The 23,922-nt window shown below is 41.7% G+C and overlaps 1 protein-coding gene across 3 annotated transcripts in view; it reads right to left on the bottom strand.

Moving 5' to 3' along the window:
• Positions 1-23,922, bottom strand: part of PPARGC1B (PPARG coactivator 1 beta) — a 97,895-nt gene that overhangs the window by 5,166 nt on the left and 68,807 nt on the right. The window contains exons 4-11 of one of the 3 annotated variants that reach the window (XM_040406547.1): positions 23,531-23,647; positions 22,198-23,254; positions 18,080-18,116; positions 15,999-16,063; positions 13,724-14,423; positions 10,312-10,390; positions 5,142-5,260; positions 4,881-5,035 (exon numbers count right to left, since the gene is read on the bottom strand). In XM_040406547.1, the coding sequence (XP_040262481.1) occupies positions 4,881-5,035; positions 5,142-5,260; positions 10,312-10,390; positions 13,724-14,423; positions 15,999-16,063; positions 18,080-18,116; positions 22,198-23,254; positions 23,531-23,647 (2,329 nt within the window). The remainder of the gene's footprint in view (positions 1-4,880; positions 5,036-5,141; positions 5,261-10,311; positions 10,391-13,723; positions 14,424-15,998; positions 16,064-18,079; positions 18,117-22,197; positions 23,255-23,530; positions 23,648-23,922) is intronic. The other 2 variants (XM_040406549.1, XM_040406548.1) reach the window with 2 other exon arrangements.

Here is a 23,922-nt window from a genome sequence, read left to right as displayed (position 1 = left end):
TTGTCACAAGTTAGCGGAAAATGATGATTTTTTTTTTAATTTTTTTTTTCTTACAAAGTCTCATATTCCACTAACTTGTGACAAAAAATAAAAACTTCCATGAACTCACTATGCCCATCACGAAATACCTTGGGGTCTCTTCTTTCCAAAATGGGGTCACTTGTGGGGTAGTTATACTGCCCTGGCATTCTAGGGGCCCAAATGTGTGGTAAGGAGTTTGAAATCAATTCTGTAAAAACTGACCAGTGAAATCCGAAAGGTGCTCTTTGGAATGTGGGCCCCTTTGCCCTCCTAGGCTGCAAAAAAGTGTCACACATCTGGTATCTCCGTATTCAGTAGAAGTTGGGGAATGTGTTTTGGGGTGTCATTTTACATATACCCATGCTGGGTGAGATAAATATCTTGGTCAAATGCCAACTTTGTATAAAAAATGGGAAAAGTTGTCTTTTGCCAAGATATTTCTCTCACCCAGCATGGGTATATGTAAAAAGACACCCCAAAACACATTCCCCAACTTCTCCTGAATACGGAGATACCAGATGTGTGACACTTTTTTGCAGCCTAGGTGGGCAAAGGGGCCCATATTCCAAAGAGCACCTTTCGGATTTCACTCGTCATTTTTTACAGAATTTGATTTCAAACTCCTTACCACACATTTGGGCCCCTAGAATGCCAGGGCAGTATAACTACCCCACAAGTGACCCCATTTTGGAAAGAAGAGACCCCAAGGTATTCGCTGATGGGCATAGTGAGTTCATGGAAGTTTTTATTTTTTGTCACAAGTTAGTGGAATATGAGACTTTGTATGAAAAAAAAAATATATAAAAAAAATCATCATTTTCCACTAACTTGTGACAAAAAATAAAAAATTCTAGGAACTCGCCATGCCCCTCACGGAATACCTTGGGGTGTCTTCTTTCCAAAATGGGGTCACTTGTGGGGTAGTTATACTGCCCTGGCATTTTCCAGGGGCCCTAATGTGTGGTAAGTAGGTAAATGACCAGTGAAATCCAAAAGGTGCTCTTTGGAATATGGGCCCCTTTGCCCACCTAGGCTGCAAAAAAGTGCCACACATGTGGTATCTCCGTACTCAGGAGAAGTTGGGGAATGTGTTTTGGGGTGTCTTTTTACATATACCCATGCTGGGTGAGAGAAATATCTTGGCAAAAGACAACTTTTCCCATTTTTTTATACAAAGTTGGCATTTGACCAAGATATTTATCTCACCCAGCATGGGTATATGTAAAATGACACCCCAAAACACATTCCCCACCTTCTCCTGAGTACGGAGATACCAGATGTGTGACACTTTTTTGCAGCCTAGGTGGGCAAAGGGGCCCATATTCCAAAGAGCACCTTTCGGATTTCACTGGTCATTTTTTACAGAATTTGATTTCAAACTCCTTACCACACATTTGGGCCCCTAAAAATACCAGGGCATTATACCTACCCCACAAGTGACCCCATTTTGGAAAGAATAGACCCCAAGGTATTCGCTGATGGGCATAGTAAGTTCATGGAAGTTTTTATTTTTTGTCACAAGTTAGTGGAATATGAGACTTTGTATGAAAAAAAAAAAAAAAAAAAATCATCATTTTCCACTAACTTGTGACAAAAAATAAAAAATTCTAGGAACTCGCCATGCCCCTCACGGAATACCTTGGGGTGTCTTCTTTCCAAAATGGGGTCACTTGTGGGGTAGTTTATACTGCCCTGGCATTTTCCAGGGGCCCTAATGTGTGGTAAGTAGGTAAATGACCAGTGAAATCCGAAAGGTGCTCTTTGGAATATGGGCCCCTTTGCCCACCTAGGCTGCAAAAAAGTGTCACACATCTGGTATCTCCGTACTCGGGAGAAGTTGGGGAATGTGTTTTGGGGTGTCTTTTTACATATACCCATGCTGGGTGAGAGAAATATCTTGGCAAAAGACAACTTTTCCCATTTTTTTATACAAAGTTGGCATTTGACCAAGATATTTATCTCACCCAGCATGGGTATATGTAAAAAGACACCCCAAAACACATTCCCCAACTTCTCCTGAGTACGGCGATACCAGATGTGTGACACTTTTTTGCAGCCTAGATGCGCAAAGGGGCCCAAATTCCTTTTAGGAGGGCATTTTGAGACATTTGGATACCAGACTTCTTCTCACGCTTTGGGGCCCCTAGAATGCCAGGGCAGTATAAATACCCCACATGTGACCCCATTTTGGAAAGAAGACACCCCAAGGTATTCAATGAGGGGCATGGCGAGTTCATAGAAATTTTTTTTTTTTGGCACAAGTTAGCGGAAATTGATATTTTTTATTTTTTTCTCACAAAGTCTCCCGTTCCGCTAACTTGGGACAAAAATTTCAATCTTTCATGGACTCAATATGCCCCTCACGGAATACCTGGGGGTGTCTTCTTTCCGAAATGGGGTCACATGTGGGGTATTTATACTGCCCTGGCATTCTAGGGGCCCTAAAGCGTGAGAAGAAGTCTGGAATATAAATGTCTAAAAAATTTTACGCATTTGGATTCCGTGAGGGGTATGGTGAGTTCATGTGAGATTTTATTTTTTTCTTACAAGTTAGTGGAATATGAGACTTGTAAGAAAAAAAATAAATAATTCCGCTAACTTGGGCCAAAAAAATGTCTGAATGGAGCCTTACAGGGGGGTGATCAATGACAGGGGGGTGATCAATGACAGGGGGGTTGATCAATGACAGGGGGTTGATCAATAACAGGGGGGTGATCAATGACAGGGGGGTGATCAATGACAGGGGGGGTGATCAATGACAGGGGGGTGATCAATGACAGGGGGGGTGATCAATGACAGGGGGGTGATCAATGACAGGGGGGTGATCAATGACAGGGGGGTGATCAATGACAGGGGTGGTGATCAATGACAGGGGTGGTGATCAATGACAGGGGGGTGATCAGGGAGTCTATATGGGGTGATAACCACAGTCATTTATCACGCCCGTGTAAGGCTTCATTCAGACGTCCGGATGCGTTTTGCGGATCCGATCCATCCATCAGTGGATCCGTAAAAATCATGCGGACGTCTGAATGGAGCTTTACAGGGGGGTGATCAATGACAGGGGGGTAATCAATGACAGGGGGGTGATCAGGGAGTCTATATGGGGTGATAACCACAGTCATTGATCATGCCCCTGTAAGGCTTCATTCAGACGTCCGGATGCGTTTTGCGGATCCGATCCATCTATCAGTGGATCCGTAAAAATCATGCGGACATCTGAATGGAGCTTTACAGGGGGGTGATCAGGGAGTCTATATGGGGTGATCACCACAGTCATTGATCATGCCCCTGTAAGGCTTCATTCAGACGTCCGGATGCGTTTTGCGGATCCGATCCATCTATCAGTGGATCCGTAAAAATCATGCGGACGTCTGAATGGAGCTTTACAGGGGGGTAATCAATGACAGGGGGGTGATCAATGACAGGGGGGTGATCAGGGAGTCTATATGGGGTGATAACCACAGTCATTGATCATGCCCCTGTAAGGCTTCATTCAGACGTCCGGATGCGTTTTGCGGATCCGATCCATCTATCAGTGGATCCGTAAAAATCATGCGGACATCTGAATGGAGCTTTACAGGGGGTTGATCAATGACAGGGGGGGTAATCAATGACAGGGGGGTGATCAGGGAGTCTATATGGGGTGATCAGGGGTGATTAGGGGTGATCAGGGGCTAATAAGGGGTTAATAAGTGACGGGGGGGGGGTGTAGTGTAGTGTAGTGGTGCTTGGTGGGACTTTACTGAGCTACCTGTGTCCTCTGGTGGTCGATCCAAACAAATGGGACCACCAGAGGACCAGGTAGCAGGTATATTAGACGCTGTTATCAAAACAGCGTCTAATATACCTGTTAGGGGTTAAAAAAAACACATCTCCAGCCTGCCAGCGAACGATCGCCGCTGGCAGGCTGGAGATCAACTCTCTTACCTTCCGTTCCTGTGAGCGCGCGCGCCTGTGTGCGCGCGTTCACAGGAAATCTCGCGTCTCGCGAGAGGACGCGCCGGCGCGTCCAGGAGGAATGGATCAACCACCTCCAGGACGCGTCTGTGCGTACAGCGGTCCGGAGGTGGTTAAAGGGCTAGCCTATATGCTCCTTAGTTTGGGATCAAGCCAGTCGGTCGTTTATTTATAAGTTCCAGCTATCAGAAAATTCATCCGTGACAGAAATGCTCTGATGCTAATATCAGTGGTCCTGTCTGGGTGAAAATGGGGGTATGTCCAGGTTCAGCTCTGAACCCGGACAACCCCTTTAAGCTAAGTGGAATCAAAACTGCAATGATCTGTCACCTCTCCAGATGCCTGTTTTAGTAACTACTTGCATCCCACTTGTAATAACAGTTCTGGAACATCTTTTCATATAACTCTATGTTGTGCCATTCGTCTATTATTGCTTCTCCTTATGAATCAAATGCCAGCAGTCTACAATAAATGTCCAACTGGGTGTTACCAGTTGGGGGAGTGTCCTTGCACAGCCTTCCACTGGCAGCACTGTTTGGACAGTGGCAAGCTAGGTAGGGCACTCCCCCAACTGGTAACACCCAGATGGATATTTAATGACGGCCACAAGCAATTAATTCATAAACTACCAGTAGGAATAATACAGGAATGGCACAACATAGTGTTATAATAAAAGATTCTCTAAAATTATCATTATATGGGGAATGCAAGTAGTTACCATAACAGACCTGTCAGGAGTGGTGACAGGTCCTCTTTAATATAGAAGGCTATTTCCTGATGACGCATCAAATTAAGTTGATTTTATGGTTCTCAATATGTGTGCTAGTTCCACAATTTGAGGAAGGAAGAAAATTCAGGACATAACATAGGTTTCTCACAGACATGGCCAATAAATTTACCTAGATCAGTGTATTTGGTCCAAAAAAAGTGCCTGAGACCTCCACTGCTCATATGAAATGCAGGCTCATTCCTTTTTCTCAGGGAAGTGCCCTTCTTTAGGGACAACACAGCGTCCTCATGACAACGATATGTGATTAAACCGTATTTATCTCCCCTGCAATACAAAACAGGAAGGAAAAACTTCAAGACTTTACTAAAATGATATGTATGGTGGTGTGAGGACTGTTCCTCTACACACAGTTACTAGACTTGGCTTGTACCTGTTTCTGCTAAGGACGAGACATTCAGTGATCTCTCCAAAGACTTCAAACCTCCTCTTCAGCTCATTAGCACTAATGCTGTTGGAAAGGTTTCTGATGCAGATGAGGCGCCCTTCATCCTGTAACACAGAGGACAATCCAAGTCACAATGTCAGTTGTATGAGTGTAACAAGGCAGCCACTAAACATTATGCTAGAGAGCAGCAGTTCAGAGCGGAGCGAAAGTTCCTGTGAATGCCGGCTCAGTGGCATTAGTGGAATACAGGCTCCAATTATTATGTAACCTATGTTCTGGTAATGGTGAGTGAAGGGATCTGCTGCTGAGCTGCTAGATCATCTGAATCACCCTCATCCATGAAGCATGCGACGACAACTGTGTATTGTACAAAGCGCTGATGATGCAACTCTCTAATATAACCTTAAGAGAGGTTCCAGGGAAGATCTTCACAGCAAACTGCAGAAGAACAAATGTAAGCTACAAATGTAACTTGGGAGAAGTAAATATCCTTAAACCCCTGGTGATTCACCTTCTATTATTGTCTATCTTTTAATAATTTTACAGACATCAGCCCTCATTTACTATTGTGGCTGCGCTTGAATTGTGGTATAATTTGCACTAAAGTTTGACACATTTATGGTGCAGTTTACAAGCATGAGATATTTATGTAAGAAGCGAGCAAAAATGAATAAGCCATTGCACCATGCCTCCACTAGACAACCCCATTAAGCCAACGACTTTGCTGCTAAGTCATGACCCCCATAACTTAGCAGGAAAGTCGCTTGGCTTAATGGGGTTGTCTACTATTTTGATGTCATCAATATCAGATTGGTGGGGGTACAACGCCTTGCACCCCTGTTATCAGCTGTTCTGGAGCAGCTCCAACACAACAGAACATCACGGCTCTTTCTCTTGTGTAGTGGACGGAGCTGGTTACTGCCGCGCTGCTCCCACTGAAGTATGGACACAGCAGTGTAGTTTTGATGCTGGAGTCACACCGGTGGGAGTGTGAGGGGTTGGATCCCTCTCGATCAGATATTGATGGCCTATCCCTAGGGAAAGGCCTTCAAAATAAAAATACTGTACAACGTCATAAAAGGTACACCATTATTTTAACACTAAATTCTGCCACAGTGTAAGCCAACCAATAGGTGGTATAAAGTTAGACAAATTATATAGCCAAGCACTACATTCATCATCAAGCCTGAGCCGTTGTATTAATTTTATTTGCATCTTTAGACTGCCTGTCTGTAGTACATCCCCTGAAGTCATTTTTACAGCATCGATAACTAGGGATGAGCAAATCAACTTCGGATGAAACATCTGAAGTCGATTCGCATAAAACTTTGTTCTAATACTGTATGGAGCAGGAGCTCCCTATAGCATAAGGTTCAATGTGTTATTTGGGCACCATTACAAAAGTCTAAACAATATAGCCAAGCATTACAAAGTATATCAATATAATCTGCATGTGAGACCATACATTCAAGGGGGCCACTCTTTATACCGGTTACTAGTACCTAAATGTGCAATTGTTTCCTGCACTGCTATATCCAATCATCAGACATGTAGAAGCATCTCGTACCCAAGTACAACATATATTATGTATATATTATGTATTTAATATGATCAGCTGGTCGGCGCTTCCCAAAATCAAAATGACAAATCCTATTTAAACCTGCTGAATTATGTAACACGCATTAAAAATGTGAAGCGTTTGCACCACTCTTCCTTTATTGAATTTCCAATAAATTTGGCTGGTAGCGGTGTAATTTTGAAAGACATTGCGGTCCATTTAAACCCAGGCAGCAGTGCAGCCTGTTGGCTCTTAGGTAAGAACTCTGCATTTTATTCCACAAAGGAGTAATCACAAAATCTGCAACCTACAGATATCTGACTATGGGGAGGACGTACCGTAATACTACATCAGTAATGAGGAAAGTAATTGGCTCAATATTGCATTAAAAATGTACCGTTCTATAGAAACAATTTCTTTTTTGGTATAGATCCACTTTTTAGCCTCACACAAGGGGTTGTCCCACGAAAAATATTCTAGTTTTAAAACCAGCACCTGGATGCGAATTCTTTTGTAATTGCATGTAATTAAAAATTTTGCATAGCCACTGAGTTATTTAATAAAATGTATCTGTATAGCGCCACCTGCTGTTTTTTTTTCTCTTATTTCTTTATCCTGCTCACTGAGATGGCCGCACATGCTCAGTTTCATCCTACAACTACAGTACTTCCAGAGCTGTGATAGGGAGAGCTGAGGCACGCCTCCTGAGCTGTGATAGGCAGAGCATGGACACACCCCCTGAGCTGCAGCAGAAAAGACACTCCCCTTGAGCTGTCAGCTTGATATAAATCTAGCAGAGCAATGAATGGGGAGATCTCTGGATCCATGTGTAGTACACAGATGGTTCTAGCTTTGTTAGAAAGAGATTTTTATGCACTATATGATCTACAATTTTCATTTTTTACATTAATCATGGGATAACCCCTTCAAGTTAAATTTTGGATGTTCTCTTTCTGAGGCAGAGAGCCAATCTGTACATACAGCAGGTTGTGTAAGTGGACAGATGAAACTTTTTTTTAGAGGGTGGTTTAAGGGAGAATGGTTGTCTACTAGCACTTCATAGTAAATAAGTAGTACAAACTTCTGGTTATATCTATTTTTCGTAATATACAGTAAGTAGCAGTGTCTTCAGTTGAGTGAATACTTGTTAGATATGTAGATGACCAGGAACTAGTGACATATATGGAAAAAAATTAACACAGGCTGAACTCAAAGGAAGACGTAACAGTGCTGACACATGCACTATAAATAGGAAATTATCAGAACGGGGATGGGAGAATATAAGGCATGTTCAATTTTCCCCTCATCTTCGATGACACTTGCCTTTGGCCGGCACCAATTTCGTGAACAGCCTTCAGTTCACTGAGCACTTAATGGAGAAAAGGCTGATATATAAAGGAATTTGTGCACTTGGCCTTGAAGGGGTATATGACAGGGGAAACAAGACATGGAGGGGATGCAGAGCTGACATATATTTTCCTGACAAGGAAGGCTTGCTGGGCTTTCGGAATTTGAGTTTTAGCGGCCTAAAGGCCATGTACATCTTTGGTGGTGATTGTTCTTTATTCTCTCATTGCATATAAAATAAAAAATGAGGGAACTATGAAAAAAGCAGCTCTCGATGTGACCAGCCCATACGCAGAATAATGTGGCCGTCTGGATTTGGAGTCACACTCAAAATTAAAGTGGAAAAACACATTACAGGCTGATCCAACTTTGATGCAATGTCCTTAAAACAAGTCAAAATGAGGCTCAGTAGTGTGTGTGGCCTCCACGTGCCTGTATGACCTCCCTACAACGCCTGTGCATGCTCCTGATGAGGTGGCAGATGGTCTCCTGAGGGATCTCCTCCCAGACCTGGACTAAAGCATCTGCCAACTCCTGGACAGTCTGTGGTGCAACGTGACGTTGGTGGATAGAGCGAGACATGATGTCCCAGATGTGCTCAATTGGATTCAGGTCTGGGGAACGGGCGGGCCAGTCCATAGCATCAATGCCTTCGTCTTGCAGGAACTGCTGACACACTCCAGCCACATGAGGTCTAGCACTGTCTTGCATTAGGAGGAACCCAGGGCCAACCGCACCAGCATATGGTCTCACAAGGGGTCTGAGGATCTCATCTCGGTACCTAATGGCAGTCAGGCTACCTCTGGCGAGCACATGGAGGGCTGTGCGGCCCTCCAAAGAAATGCCACCCCACACCATTACTGACCCAATGCCAAACCGGTCATGCTGGAGGATGTTGCAGGCAGCAGAACGTTCTCCACGGCGTCTCAAGACTCTGTCACGTCTGTCACATGTGCTCAGTGTGAACCTGCTTTCATCTGTGAAGAGCACAGGGCGCCAGTGGCGAATTTGCCAATCTTGGTGTTCTCTGGCAAATGCCAAACGTCCTGCACGGTGTTGGGCTGTAAGCACAACCCCCACATGTGGACGTCGGGCCCTCATATCACCCTCATGGAGTCTGTTTGAGCACATGCTGACCGTTTGAGCAGACACATGCACATTTGTGGCCTGTTGGAGGTCATTTTGCAGGACTCTGGCAGTGCTCCTCCTGTTCCTCCTTGCACAAAGGCAGAGGTAGCGGTCCTGCTGCTGGGTTGTTGCCCTCCTACGGCCTCCTCCACGTCTCCTGATGTACTGGCCTGTCTCATGGTAGCGCCTCCATGCTCTGGACACTACGCTGACAGACACAGCAAACCTTCTTGCCACAGCTCGCATTGATGTGCCATCCTGGATAAGCTGCACTACCTGAGCCACTTGTGTGGGTTGTAGACTCCGTCTCATGCTACCACTAGAGTGAAAGCACAGCCAGCATTCAAAAGTGACCAAAACATCAGCCAGGAAGCATAGGAACTGAGAAGTGGTCTGTGGTTACCACCTGCAGAACCACTCCTTTATTGGGGGTGTCTTGCTAATTGCCTATAATTTCCACCTGTTGTCTATCCCATTTGCACAACAGCATGTGAAATTGATTGTCACTCAGTGTTGCTTCCTAAGTGGACAGTTTGATTTCACAGAAGTGTGATTGACCTGGAGTTACATTGTGTTGTTTAAGTGTTCCCTTTATTTTTTTGAGCAGTGTATATATATATATATATATATATATATATATATATATATATATATATACACACACACACATACACACATGCAATTTTACAGCTGGCCTCGTTGCTGCTGGGTCAACTGATGTATAGAGAACTTTTCTGGAAAGCTGCTGTGTCAGGAAGGTTCACTGACCTCCAGAGCATTTCTCTTGCTTACCTAGTAGATCATATCCCCAAGGCCTTTGTTACAGCCTGACCCTGTATACAACACCTTTGCAATGTAAAAGCATTTGCAGCATACAAGTTACCAGCATTGGTCTAACACAAGGGAATCGTATGCCTTCCACAGTAGACAAGCAACTATGAGTAGTCAGAGGCCATGCATTTAATGCAGGCGTACTTCACAGGCTGAGCTTTTAGGCTGGTAGAAATGGACTATTTTAGGATCCCATACGATGATTAAAAAGCACGTTTTTTTTGCCTTGCTTTGCCGCATTGAGGTGAGGGCTGAGTTAAAGCAGAATGTACAGAATGCTTCACTACTCACAATTGCCTTTTGCCTCCGCCCTTGGATTTGCCTCTGGCTCAAGTTTCCAGTCTGTCTCTGCTCATTGCTTTCATATCTGCTTAAGAACAGATACAAGAAACATAAATCAAAATTGGTAATATTTATATGTATATATATTCATACATTCATTTCCTATTGTCACCCACAGAGAAGCTATAAAGTGGATTATGCAAAAAATAAATGTCACAGAAATGAATAATTTAAAGTACTAACTCCTGCTATTGCAGAAAACCCCTGGGCCATCTCATCTACTGTGACCAGATACTAGGCATCCAGCCCAAGTATCGGCACTGTTGAACATAAAATATGGCCGACCAAAAGGTTATTGCAAACTAAGCATTGTTAGAGAAAGAAAGCTGATGCCACCTAGCATTTATTTAATCTGCTACTTTCACTAAATATCTCAATATACCCAAGGAAAAAGTAGACTTAAATGGTCAATATGCTTTCAACAAACTTTGCAATAATCAACAGTATAGGTGAATAAACAGGAATAAACTTTATAATATATATTAGGAATATGCTCCTTTCTCCCTCTAGCAGCTCACCCCTACTCTCTCAAGTATTCTATAGCCAACATGTCTGTGTATTTTGTGTATTTCTGCACTTCATCCTTCCTCTTCACCACTCCATAGTCTTCTATGGGCAGAACGTAAGCGGATCCTTTTTTTCATTTAGAATTCTTTTATACCTTTCATTGCCATGAGGTTGCGCTTCTCAACACACTACAGTACATCCATTGCCGATGCTCAAGGCTGTTTTCCGTACAGCTGGTCATCAGGGTTTAGTCTCATCTCGCCTTAGTAATGGCAATATTAGACAACCCCTTTAAACAGACACTTTGGCATATAATATACTATATTATAAAAATTCGCAAAATGGAGGGCACTCAAATGGCTGGGTATATATATATAGTCGGATTGCAGATATGGTATACAACCTGTTGTTTATTAATTACATATAAAATTCATCATATAAGATTGCACCACTCAGTCTATCGATAGTAGTGGTGTGGTGGTTGCAAGATGAGATGGATATACAGTATAATTATCCTTATATATCTTGACAACTGGACAAACACGCTATATATATAAAATAAGCATACATTAAAAGGAAAAGGCCTACTTATGCAGGTGATCAGTCTGCATGTAGGTCCTATATGCACTATAAGGTGGTCTGTATAAAATAGAGTCAGATAAAATTTGTGCTGATGTAGGTCCGCATTTTATACAGACCACCTTATAGTGCATATAGGACCTACATGCAGACTGATCACCTGCATAAGTAGGCCTTTTCCTTTTAATGTATGCTTATTTTATATATATAGCGTGTTTGTCCAGTTGTCAAGATATATAAGGATAATTATACTGTATATCCATCTCATCTTGCAACCACCACACCACTACTATCGATAGACTAAGTGGTGCAATCTTATATGATGAATTTTATATGTAATTAATAAACAACAGGTTGTATACTATATCTGCAATCCGACTCCATATATATACCCAGCCATTTGAGTGCCCTCCATTTTGCGAATTTTTATAATATACCCAATACTTTGGAAATAGGTACTGCCATATTGGAGAGAGCACCAACCCGTGTTTTGTTGTCAGTAGAGCCTCTGTAATCTTCCTTTATATAATATACTATATTATATAAAAAAGGAAAAAAGATCCAGCACACGAACTATGGATAAAATCCAGTTTCTTTATTGTAGTCTTTTTAAAATTCCATAGTCATGAATAAGACAGATTGTCGAAACGCGTAGACCGCAACATACTTCGGTCAGCCTATGGAATTTTAAAAAGACTACAATAAAGAAACTGGATTTTATCCATAGTTTGCGTGCTGGATCTTTTTTTCTTTTTTCTACAATTGTTTCCCTTGCCCGGGGTTCCTTGCACGACTATGGAGTGGAGCGGTGAGCTGGAATATTTTGTTATATGTTTATTCTATATTATATAATGTATATTCCCATGCTTCTATACCTGATAGTGTTATTTATCCCCTTCCCCCACTGTGTAAATTTTCTCCATACGAAAGGGAATTTTAAAAACCCTTATTCCCAATACCATTTTTACTTTTTTCCCATATTTTTCACAAAGTGGGCACATTGCTTCCTTGAAATATCCCAGCCTTCAAAACCATATACACATTATACCATGCTATTACAGATTCACTGATTTTACCCTTTACTGTATGTGTCTCTTTGATTACCTATATTCATTAATTAAGTGACCTAAGAGGAAGAAAAGTAATTAAACTGCAGTACATCCATGGTGCCTTCATCTTTACTCACCCTAAAGGGGGCCATACATATTAGACAGAAGTTGGTTGATGGTTGAACAATCATCTGGTGGACGATTATTTCTCAGACACGGCCATACACGTTTTACTGCCCATAGACACTCCGTGAAACTGGGCGACAGATGAAAGATCTTTCTGGGGATGTTCTTCCAAAAGAACGATCCTTTGTCCATAGAGGATCTTTCGCTGAACGAAAAATCTTTCGATGCCTCTTCAGACAATGATTGTCTGTCATGGGTCGGCTAAAATGATCATCCATTGTAAAATTTCACCCGATGAATGATCATTTTGTTTGAAATGGTCCATTTTGATCAAATTTAGACTCATGTGCATGGGTACGTTTAGCTTCTTAAAACTGAATCGTGCATGCTTCCCCTTCCAGATGACTTCCAAGATTATAGAATCCAAAGAATTATAAATCTTATCAGGTACCTGATGATACTGGGCTATTAGAACATGTAGCCACAGTGGCAAAATATTTTTTTTTACTATCATAATTCTATTGGGAAGCTATCCAATATTTGTACATGAATCTGAGCCACGTTCAGATCCATACAATCCCTTATATCTCAGGGACCAAGGTATTTCACCCATGTATATCTATATCCAAGTGTGAATAGGGCAGATTTTACCCAGTTTATCTCATTCCAGAGAACAGACCATATTCTTTAAAAATATGCCTTGCTTTTCTAACGCCTTTACTAGCATTGTCCAAAAACAAAGGAACACCATCTGTTTATAATAGTATCCTAACTTTCAAGCCTGAAAGGCCCCTCCTAATCTGTTCCTTCAGTGAGCTACCAGTCAGACCTGTCTCCTAGGATTGACTTATCGAAGAATGTTCATTAAGAAGTGGGCAAGGTGGGAGGAACAGTTATAAAATATAATACAAAGTTTCTTATAGTCACCTCCACTACTGTTTTATTCAAAGTTTGTTGAAAGTACAGAGACCACCTAAGTAACACTTAAAGTATAAAAAAGGAACAGAGGATCAAGTGCATAGTGTCCCCTGATTTCTGCCATTGTGGGGAAAGTTGGGATGGTTCCACATCATTAGATAAGTCGGTTAGTATAAGTGTACCTGTTTGTCCTCTTGCTGTCAGACAAGCTTATGATTCTAGCAGAAGTCTGACTCGGACGATAGCTCTGTAGCTTGGGTTGGGGACTCCTTCTAGAACACGACTTTGTTCTAATATTTGACAGGCAGACCTCATCAGCAGAGCTGCAGTCACTGTCACTGTCCTCAAAAACAGAGTCATACTCAGGGTTAATACATGTAACATCATCCTCTTCTTCTTTAAGAGTATTATCTGGAAACCCAAAATGCTTGGTGAGACTTGCTCGAATCTCATGGTCTTTTAACACTTTACTGTCTTGGGTTAAAGACCCTTTAGTGATTTTTCTCTGTGGTACTTGAGGTAATGGCTGCTTCTTTTTCTTTTCACTATATCTTGGGATATCTAGAGACTTCAGTACTTTTCTCTGGACCAGAGTTTCGGATTTATTAACCTGGCAATAATCATGGTCTCCAAAAGACCGGGAAAATGGCCTTTTAATTCCCAGGGACAGAGAGTTTGCTGCAAGGGACTCTGTTCGACTCAGATGTGCAAATAGTTCAGTCCTCTCTGGCTGCTTCTTTGAAAGCTTCCTATTTACAGACAGAGGTTCTTCAGCGGGTTCTTTCATGATTGGACCTTTATTTACTGATTCCGGACTTATCTCTGGTTTGTACAGGTCTTCTTCTGCAGGCTTGTATGGGGGAGTAGTGGGTGGGGTTAGTCCTTTGGGGGGAAAAAAGATAAATGTTAGCATTGTTAACAGTCTATATAGTATATGCAATACATACTGAGCATGCTTAATCATAAAGATAGAAGGGAAAGACCACCTATCCCGATCTGCTTCATTCTGCATGAAATAACAATTCTAGCACTCTCATATGTATTTAGCACTCCATGCTGTGTTGTTCCTCTGTTATTCCTATGAATAAACTGACTTCAGGGTGTTACCAGTTGGAGGTTGACTATACAAACTTTGAAGTTGCCCAAATCAGTGCTAACAATGGCAGACTATGTCGGGACACACCTCACTGAAAAAAAAGAAGGAATTGTAAAGCTTAGTTGGGTCTTCCAGATAACAGGATCTTCTTCCAAATCCAAGATATATGTAAGACGTAGAGATGAGAGAACTGATTCTGTAGAATTAAAATTAAAGCCAAATCTTTTCAAAGACACCAGAATGTCATTGACAGCTTTTCAGGGAGATTGAATCATTTTCGATTGAAATTCGCTCATCACTAGCAAGAAGATTAGACCAGTGTAGCCCGATCTCAAACACTTCCAGAACAAAAGGGCTCTAAGCATCGCTCTACTGAAAACCTGACAACATTCTGAATAAATAGTAAAGGCACCTAAACAGTTCACTGGAACCTGTGCTTGATCAAATAAAAGCGTTTTTTATTGAAGTGATGATTAAAAGTTGAGATATAAAACGCGTTTCAGGGTGCTGTCCCTTCATCAGTTACAAAGGACAATCAGTACATGCTTTGTAACTGAGGAAGGGGCAGGACATCAAAACGTGTTTTATGTCTTTTAATCATCACTTGAATGAAGACCGCTATTATTCGATCAAGAGCGGGTTCCAGTGATCTTTTTAGTTGGCTTCACTGTTTATACATCTGGTTTCATCCAGTGACGAGGATCATGTGGACCCTGCAGCTGACCCACTCTTCCATTTCTGAAGCCCTTACTATACCCCTCTACAGTAGTTGTGGCTTGCTTAACACCACCAGGTAAGCACGTAATTGTGCTAATTGTTGGTTTTTGGTGTATCACCTAATGTTGAGCTCTGCCTTATTCTCTATGAAACAGTCTGAATAAATCCTTGTGGTTTAAGATCAGACTTTTAAGACTTATTGTATGTTTTCAGTTTAAAGTGGTTGTGCGCTGTAATGATACAGATGATGTGCCCTCAGAGTAGGTTATCAATCTGACTCCCAGCAGCCCCACCGGTCAGTGTTTGAAGAGACCGTCAAGCTCGTGAGAGTACGGTTTCATGTTCAGTTTTTAACTGCAACCTAACTTGTACAGTATCAGCAGTGAAGTATAATTACAACTTCTTGTCCCATTCACTTTAATGGAATGAGCAGTTGTAATTACACTGCACCGCCAATCTGATATTGATGACCTATCCTAAGGATAGGTCATCAATATTATTGCAGTGCACAACCCCTTTAAGACCACCACACGGAAATTCACTAGGCTGTCCTGCAGTGGTAATTCTATTCATATAACAATTTGCTAAAATACTGTAACACAACTCAATAAAGGGGAAGTGCATAGTAACAAACAGATTCATACCTGCAGTCCCACACAGCTCAACAGTAAGTCCTTGCTCAAAAGTTCTCTTCTCAAATGCAGAGCTGCTGTAAAATAACACAGGTAAGTGATTTTCAGTGTCAAAAATTCCTAGCTTTCCCATCATTCCTCAGGCATCAGCTATGCTTTTAAGGTTCTTGAACACAGATGTGCCTAAAGAATATGATCCACTCCAATAAAGCAATATCCACACACATAATAATCTTAGAGTGTTTGCTGCGGAGCCTCACCACATTCCAAATCCTACTATGCACAGCAATCACATAGTGATATATCCAAGTGAGCACAGAATCACCACTTACGACCATGAGGTACAACAAAATGGTGTCTTTCTTTATTGAGTTATCAGACTTAAATCCATAGTTTCAATACAGTATATTGAGAAGGCTGACTTTGCGCAGATGGGGCAAATTCTATGCAAATCTTGAAGAATATGATGTCATTAAGCATATAGGAGATTTACTTTGCTATCATGAGCACGTATATGCAATGTCTGAATTAAAAGGCCAGAATACTACTTTAAGATGATCAAATCAAGAAGTCACATGAGGCAACAGTCACCCAAGCGATTGCACCCATGGTCTAGCGAGTGCACAATGAACAAAAACGTGCTTGTTTGTTCTTGATCATATCTTTTATATGGACTACAAATTGTTTGACAATAGCACATCCCATCATATAAACAGGTAGGAGATATACCGTACTTAAGTTCCACAAGGTGGCGGTAGAAAGCATTGTCCATGTACAATACAACAAAAAACCTTATGGTATTACTACAATTGTATTGCCTACTAATTTATCAATGGGCTTGGAAAGGTGTATCTGCCTCCTAACCAGTGGCATACCATTAAACTATGAGTTCCCCATCAAAACGAAAAAATAAAATGAAGAAAAAATAAAATTAAAAAATTATATATATATATATATATATATATATACACACACACTCACCTAAAGAATTATTAGGAACACCTGTTCTATTTCTCATTAATGCAATTATCTAGTCAACCAATCACATGGCAGTTGCTTCAATGCATTTAGGGGGGTGGTCCTGGTCAAGACAATATCCTGAACTCCAAACTGAATGTCAGAATGGGAAAGAAAGGTGATTTAAGCAATTTTGAGCGTGGCATGGTTGTTGGTGCCAGACGGGCCGGTCTGAGTATTTCACAATCTGCTCAGTTACTGGGATTTTCACGCACAACCATTTCTAGGGTTTACAAAGAATGGTGTGAAAAGGGAAAAACATCCAGTATGCGGCAGTCCTGTGGGCAAAAATGCCTTGTGGATGCTAGAGGTCAGAGGAGAATGGGCCAACTGATTCAAGCTGATAGAAGAGCAACGTTGACTTAAAATAACCACTCGTTACAACCGAGGTATGCAGCAAAGCATTTGTGAAGCCACAACACGCACAACCTTGAGGCGGATGGGCTACAACAGCAGAAGACCCCACCGGGTACCACTCCTCTCCACTACAAATAGGAAAAAGAGGCTACAATTTGCACAAGCTCACCAAAATTGGACTGTTGAAGACTGGAAAAATGTTGCCTGGTCTGATGAGTCTCGCTTTCTGTTGAGACATTCAAATGGTAGAGTCCGAATTTGGCGTAAACAGAATGAGAACATGTATCCATCCTCTGATGGCTACTTCCAGCAGGATAATGCACCATGTCACAAAGCTTGAATCATTTCAAATTGGTTTCTTGAACATGACAATGAGTTCACTGTACTAAAATGGCCCCCCCAGTCACCAGATCTCAACCCAATAGAGCATCTTTGGGATGTGATGGAATGGGAGCTTCGTGCCCTGGATGTGCATCCCTCAAATCTCCATCAACTGCAAGATGCTATCCTATCAATATGGGACAACATTTCTAAAGAATGCTATCAGCACCTTGTTGAATCAATGCCACGTAGAATTAAGGCAGTTCTGAAGGTAAAAGGGGGTCCAACACCGTATTAGTATGGTGTTCCTAATAATTCTTTAGGTGAGTGTATATATATATATATATATATATATATATATATATATATAGATTTGTATGTATATAATTTATGCTTACGTTTCAGTCAAAGACAATGGAGAGCATCTGGTATTATCTGAAAATATAAAAGTAAAAATTATCAAGTATTGGAATATAACAAAATACATTCATGTCATATGTGCAATACTAAGTCTCTCCACTGGATGGTGCTACAGCCTACAGAAAACTAAAAGCTGCCCTAGTGATAAAACACTTGCTCTGACCAGAATGCTGAAATACCAATTATTTGTACCATACGAGAGATGATTATGAAATGTGTATGCTGAAAAACACACTGCTCTTTGCTTCAATAGGAAGCTCCGCCATTACATGCTACTCTGTATATATACACAGTATTACCAATACTTCACATCTTGTTTCTACACATTTACTAATCAAATCACAGTATATACTGTATTTCACACAGAGTACATGGACGCAGATGTATGCATGTATCCTTTAGGGCTGACTGCCTAGACTGTCAAGGAAGGCATTTCATTTGGTGAAAATACTGAAACATAGAAAGGTACGGTCATTCAAAATCCTATTCTGATTTATCATGAGAGTATCACAATGGTGAAGTGACTGCCCACTGGCACTGCTTGGAGATTTCTGTTCCTGAAAATCTGACAATATTCTACGCACACTGATTAGAATGTACTTTTGCTCAAAAGATTGTGGCAGATCTTTGGTAACAAATCTCTGTACAGTGCCAAAAAGATTTAAGAGGTACATACAACCCTCAGTCAGTGGAGGACTGAGATATTAAGATTTATGTAGTCTTCTGGTTTGATGGAACTGATGGATAATTTGTGTGCTTTCTGCAAAAACATAGAACACATCCTATACTTGTCCGCAAAATGCGGACCATGGACCCATTAAAGTCAATGGGTCGGCAAAAATGCGGATGCAACATGGACGGAATACATTGTTTGTGGACTGTAAAACAGACACAGTCATGTGCATGAGGCATAACAGCTCAGATGCTGTGGTCGCAGCATCTCAGAGGTTAAATGATGAGAATTGGAGTTTTTTTTCCCAATCCCGGCAGGTGGCACCTGTATTACAGAGTGGGTATCCGAGCCTACTCCATATACACACCATGTGCCTATGACTGATATATCACTCATAAAGCGCATAGAATGTAATATATAAGACCACTGACTAATTAAAATTCATACTATGTATGTGAAAGATTAAATCTTTAACTTCTTCGCACCATTAATACTTTTAGTTTATTTCTTCCTTCCTTCCAAGAGCCATAAACCTTTTAGCTTTTCCATTCACATAGCTATATGACAGGGGCAAGTTGTCTTTTTAATGGCACAATTTAATCTATCATATTATGTATTTAGGCCCTGTTTTTACTGGGTTTTATTTTTACCATGTTCACTGTGTGGTAAAAATGACTTATTACCTTTATTATGCAGGTCAGTACGATAATAACAATACCATATATAGATAGTTTTCTTACAAAATACATAAATAAAATAAACATTGAAGAAATCATTTCGCATTACCATATTCTAACACCCATAACTTCTTTTATATTTCCATCTACAGGGCTGCATAAGGCATGTTTTTTGTGGTGCAAGCTGTAGGTTTATTGCTACAATTTTACAGTTCATACGACTGATTGATAATTTCTTATTCTATTCAGGTAGCAAGGTGACCAAAAAATGTCACTTTGATATTTTACACCATCAATGATAAAATACCTATACTATACTTAGATTTAGTCCCCTTAGGGGACTTGAACATGCGATTGTTTGATCACTTATACAAAAAATACTTTGTGGCGTCTTCCGTCTGCTCATAAATAGACTACAATGGCTTGCCTGGGATCCTTCACAAAACCCAAGGCTGCCATGACAACAGATTGGCACCCTGCGATTTTGCCGCGGGGGAGTGATGAGGGTTCAGTCACTACTGATTGCAGCATTTAAGGGGTTATGTATCAGTGATTACCATTATCCATTATCTTTGATCACAGGCATTGCCCAAGGAAATGAGCTGTATATCACAGTAGTCATCCGTCGGCTATGGTGGGTGACTGCTGAGCCAGCGTCAAATTTAAACTCCCAACATCCACAGGGGTTAAACCTTTTGCCCCACCAGACTGCTGTCTATGCATTTTTTTTAATAAAAAATATATACTTAAAGGGGTGGTAAACCTTTGTGGATTTTTTCTACAGAACGCAGCAGACCTGTGATGGTAGTCATACTTACCTGATTTCATCCATTGGGTTCCGACTGCATTGCTGGTCCCCTGGCTCTGTGGGTCAACATCTGGTTTGAAGCTGGGTCACGTGAGCTCTGCAGCTAAAGACTGGGCAAAGCAGTGACCTACTGACATGACCTGGCATCAAACATGATGTTTGACCTGGGGGGGGCAGCGATGGATCTGGAACCCGATGGCAGGGGTCAGATAAGTATGATTACCATTGTGGGTCTAGCCACACTGTGGGGTCTGTACAAAAAGTCCACAAAGCAACAGCTCCTTTAAGGCACATCAGCAGTGACTAATGGACCCCACAGGCACAGCGCTATTCTTTCGGTCATAAACAATGGAATCTTCGGTCTAATAGATGCTCTTAACATAGCCTAAAATTCTGAAGTAAATCAGATGCGGGTTGTAGATTATGACCATCTGTAATCTGCCTATGGAAGAAAAGACATTGGCTCTTTTATATTATCCGTGTCTGCTGATATGCTGACATGAAAAAAGAGGGGAGTTGGCATTCTCACAAAAAGATGCAAGTCCAAAAAACATAAGAAGGTATTGATGCAGGTTTACCTAAGCTATTGTGGTAAAGTGTACGGTAAAGTCCTGGAAGGGATGTATATCCCATCCAGGTTCCTCAACTGGGTGAGATAAGTAAAATCCAGGAAGATGGCCCTGGCTTCAGCAAACGTAGTTGCTGGAGCTATTTTGGTTAAAGTTCAAGGGCTGGATTTTATTTGGACTGGGAAGATAGGTTTGGTAGTGGGACCTCCCCAGTCCACCCCCCATTCCACCGCGTAAGGAGGAGGAACTTGCACTCCTAGTACTTGAGCGAGGTGCTGTGGTATACGGCAGAGTCCGTGTATATTTGTAGAGTAAACCACGCACACTCTAGAGAGTTTTAGATATGCCAGGTGAATTTACAATCCAAAATGTGAAGTAGGTGTCTATGGACAGATCCGCATATACTGTTATACGCTTCTCTTTCCCTTGATGCCTTACCTGCATCCAGACATCGTTTTATACGTTATTATTGATCAACCTATCTGTGTCGGATCCACATATGCTGTTTAAATGTTTCTCCATTACTGGTTTGCATTTGAAGGCCTCAGATTCTTACTTTAATGTTTTACATTTCAGCGATCTATTGATAAAGGTCCAATATGACCGAAAAGTCTTGAAACATCGCAGCTCTCCATACTACTCACGGCGCGACACAAGTTTCTAAAAAACTGAGCAATAAACGCCCGACTGGGGCAGTATTTTGTAAATCCTACCAGCAGAATTACTTTCTTGCTTCTGCAAATGTTGCTGGCACCTACTTCACATTTTGGATTGTACGATTCACAATAAATTCACCTGGCATATCTAAAACTCTCAAGAGTGTGCGTGGTTTACTCTACAAATACACCCCCCATTCCAGGGCATGTTTTCCCCTAGCCTGAGCGATCCCCAGGTGTAGTCCAGCTGGGATCGTTAGGGGGAAATAAAAGCACATCCCAGGCTGTCAGTCTGAGAAGGAGTTATGCCTGAAGAAGCCTAGGAAGCTGTCTGGCTTGCTGGCTATTGAAGTCTGATTCCCTGAGTGTGACCTGCGCTCAATAGGTGAGCTAGCTCAGAACTTTGTGTTAGAGCCCAGACGGGCAGGGGTTTACTTTGTTTTGTTTATGTTTTGGCGGTGCTGGAACCTCACCTCACCCAGTGCGTTATAACTGGTAAGGAATAACCTGTATTTGCTGTGGTGCCAAAGAAAGTAAAGCACAGTTTGAACATTGAACCCGTTGTCTGAGAAGATATCTGTCATCGCCGCCCTGCTTGAGAGCGATCCACTTACACTATATACCTGCGATTCTAGTGTGTGAAATCTTCAACATGGATACAAATAATCTCAAACTGCTATTCTAGTCAAAACCAGTTTTCAGGTCTGTCTTACCTAGGGGATGATACTGTTGGTTGACAATGTCACTGTGTGCTTCAAGGGCATCACTCTCAAGGATATCCAACTCCAGTAGTGCTCTGTCCAGTTCTATCTGGCCATTTGTTTGATTTGACTCATCAACTTCTATTTCAGCAACCTGTTCTTCATCAACAAAAGGTTCCAATGTCAAACAGAGGTTCTGTGCGTCTGGGGCCTGGCTGTCAGCATTTCTCTGTGCTGTACATGTCTGTGGGGATGCTTCTTCATTAAACCAGAACTCTGGGTTTAGTCTGCTCGAACGTCTCACATAAACAGAGCATTCCTGTTTAGAAGCAGATTTATTGGTCACCGGCTCTAGAGCATTTTGTGCTGGGCTTCCACAATCTGCCCCTATACATTGGCCCTCTTTCCTGAGAGCCAGATATGGCTTTACAGTGTTTTCAAGCACAGGTCTGATCCCCTTCCCCAACACTCCTTCTATTTTATCTTGGAGCAAATGGCTACAAGATAAATGAGAGAATGCTGCATATACTGGCTGTGCCAGCCGGTATGGCTTGCTCACGTCCTCACAAATGTCTCTTGCTAGGAGTTCTTTCAGAATGGAGGACCCAGACCGGGTTCGCCTTGTCCTTTTAACCATGCCCAATGCAAGACAGCTCCCTTTGGCATTTGCCAAGATTACTTTATTTTCAAAAGTATGCAAGGACTGTGTGGAATCGCTTTTACGTCTCTTCAAGAGACTGTTAGATTGCTGGTGTTTTTCATCACTATGATGCTTTTTGAGTGGAAGGCAGTAGGTGTGCATATACCGAATGAGGTCTACCACCACTTGCTTTTCCTTCTCACAGGTGAACTGTGGCTCTTGACCTTGTAAAGCAAACACTGCTGAAGAGCTTGCAGATTCATCTTCACTGTGCTCCTCTTCATTTGTTTGGTGTTCTTCTTTATTGCTTTCATTCTTAGCTGCAGGTTGAGGGACACATGTGGTTGATACCAAATGCCTGTGCAGTTCACTACAGCTTCTGTCCAGTGCTTGAGCAATGCCAGCAGGTCTTTCTGTTGAACTCTCCACCTGCAAAACAACTCATAATCAGTAATGACCAAGTATCCTTGGGCACAACTGGTTCCACTCTCCAAAGTTCAAATACTACACAAACTGTCAGAATGGCAAGTAATGTGGATATACTGTAGGCCTATGGCCAAACTGATGAATGTTGAAAGGTCTGGCATACACTGCTGATCTTCCTAGAACTATACATTCTCCCGACAGTACATACAAAGAAAATGAACTACACTCACACCCATCACATTGCCAATGTTAACAAGAACATGCACAAACTGACTTTACCTTCAAACACTGCCGCTGAAGACGGACCTTTGAGGTTCCTTGATGTCGAGAGCTGCTCTCATTGTGTGTATCAAAGCCTGTGGGTGTCTGTGCTGGAGAAAGAAGCAACTTCTTGAGCTGTAAGAGATGAGGTGAAGACACATCAGAGACCATACATTGACAATGAAACAAGCTTAAGTATATACAATTAACACACCATTAAAATACTAGCATGGCTTTCAATACATAAGTGTGCTCTAGTAGATTCCTCTGAACACAACACAAGACATCATCCACTCTCTAGTAGTACATATCAGCATGTCTTATGAGCGGCAACAGAAGATTGCAGGGACCACAACATATCTTGCTGAAACCAATGCCTAGATTAAAAGGGTTGTCCAGCCGTTAATACT

Source organism: Bufo bufo, chromosome 1, assembly GCF_905171765.1.
Source record: "Bufo bufo chromosome 1, aBufBuf1.1, whole genome shotgun sequence".
NCBI lineage: Eukaryota > Metazoa > Chordata > Amphibia > Anura > Bufonidae > Bufo > Bufo bufo.
The sequence above is the reverse complement of the archived record's forward strand: the minus strand, read 5'-3'. Positions and strand labels throughout refer to the sequence as shown.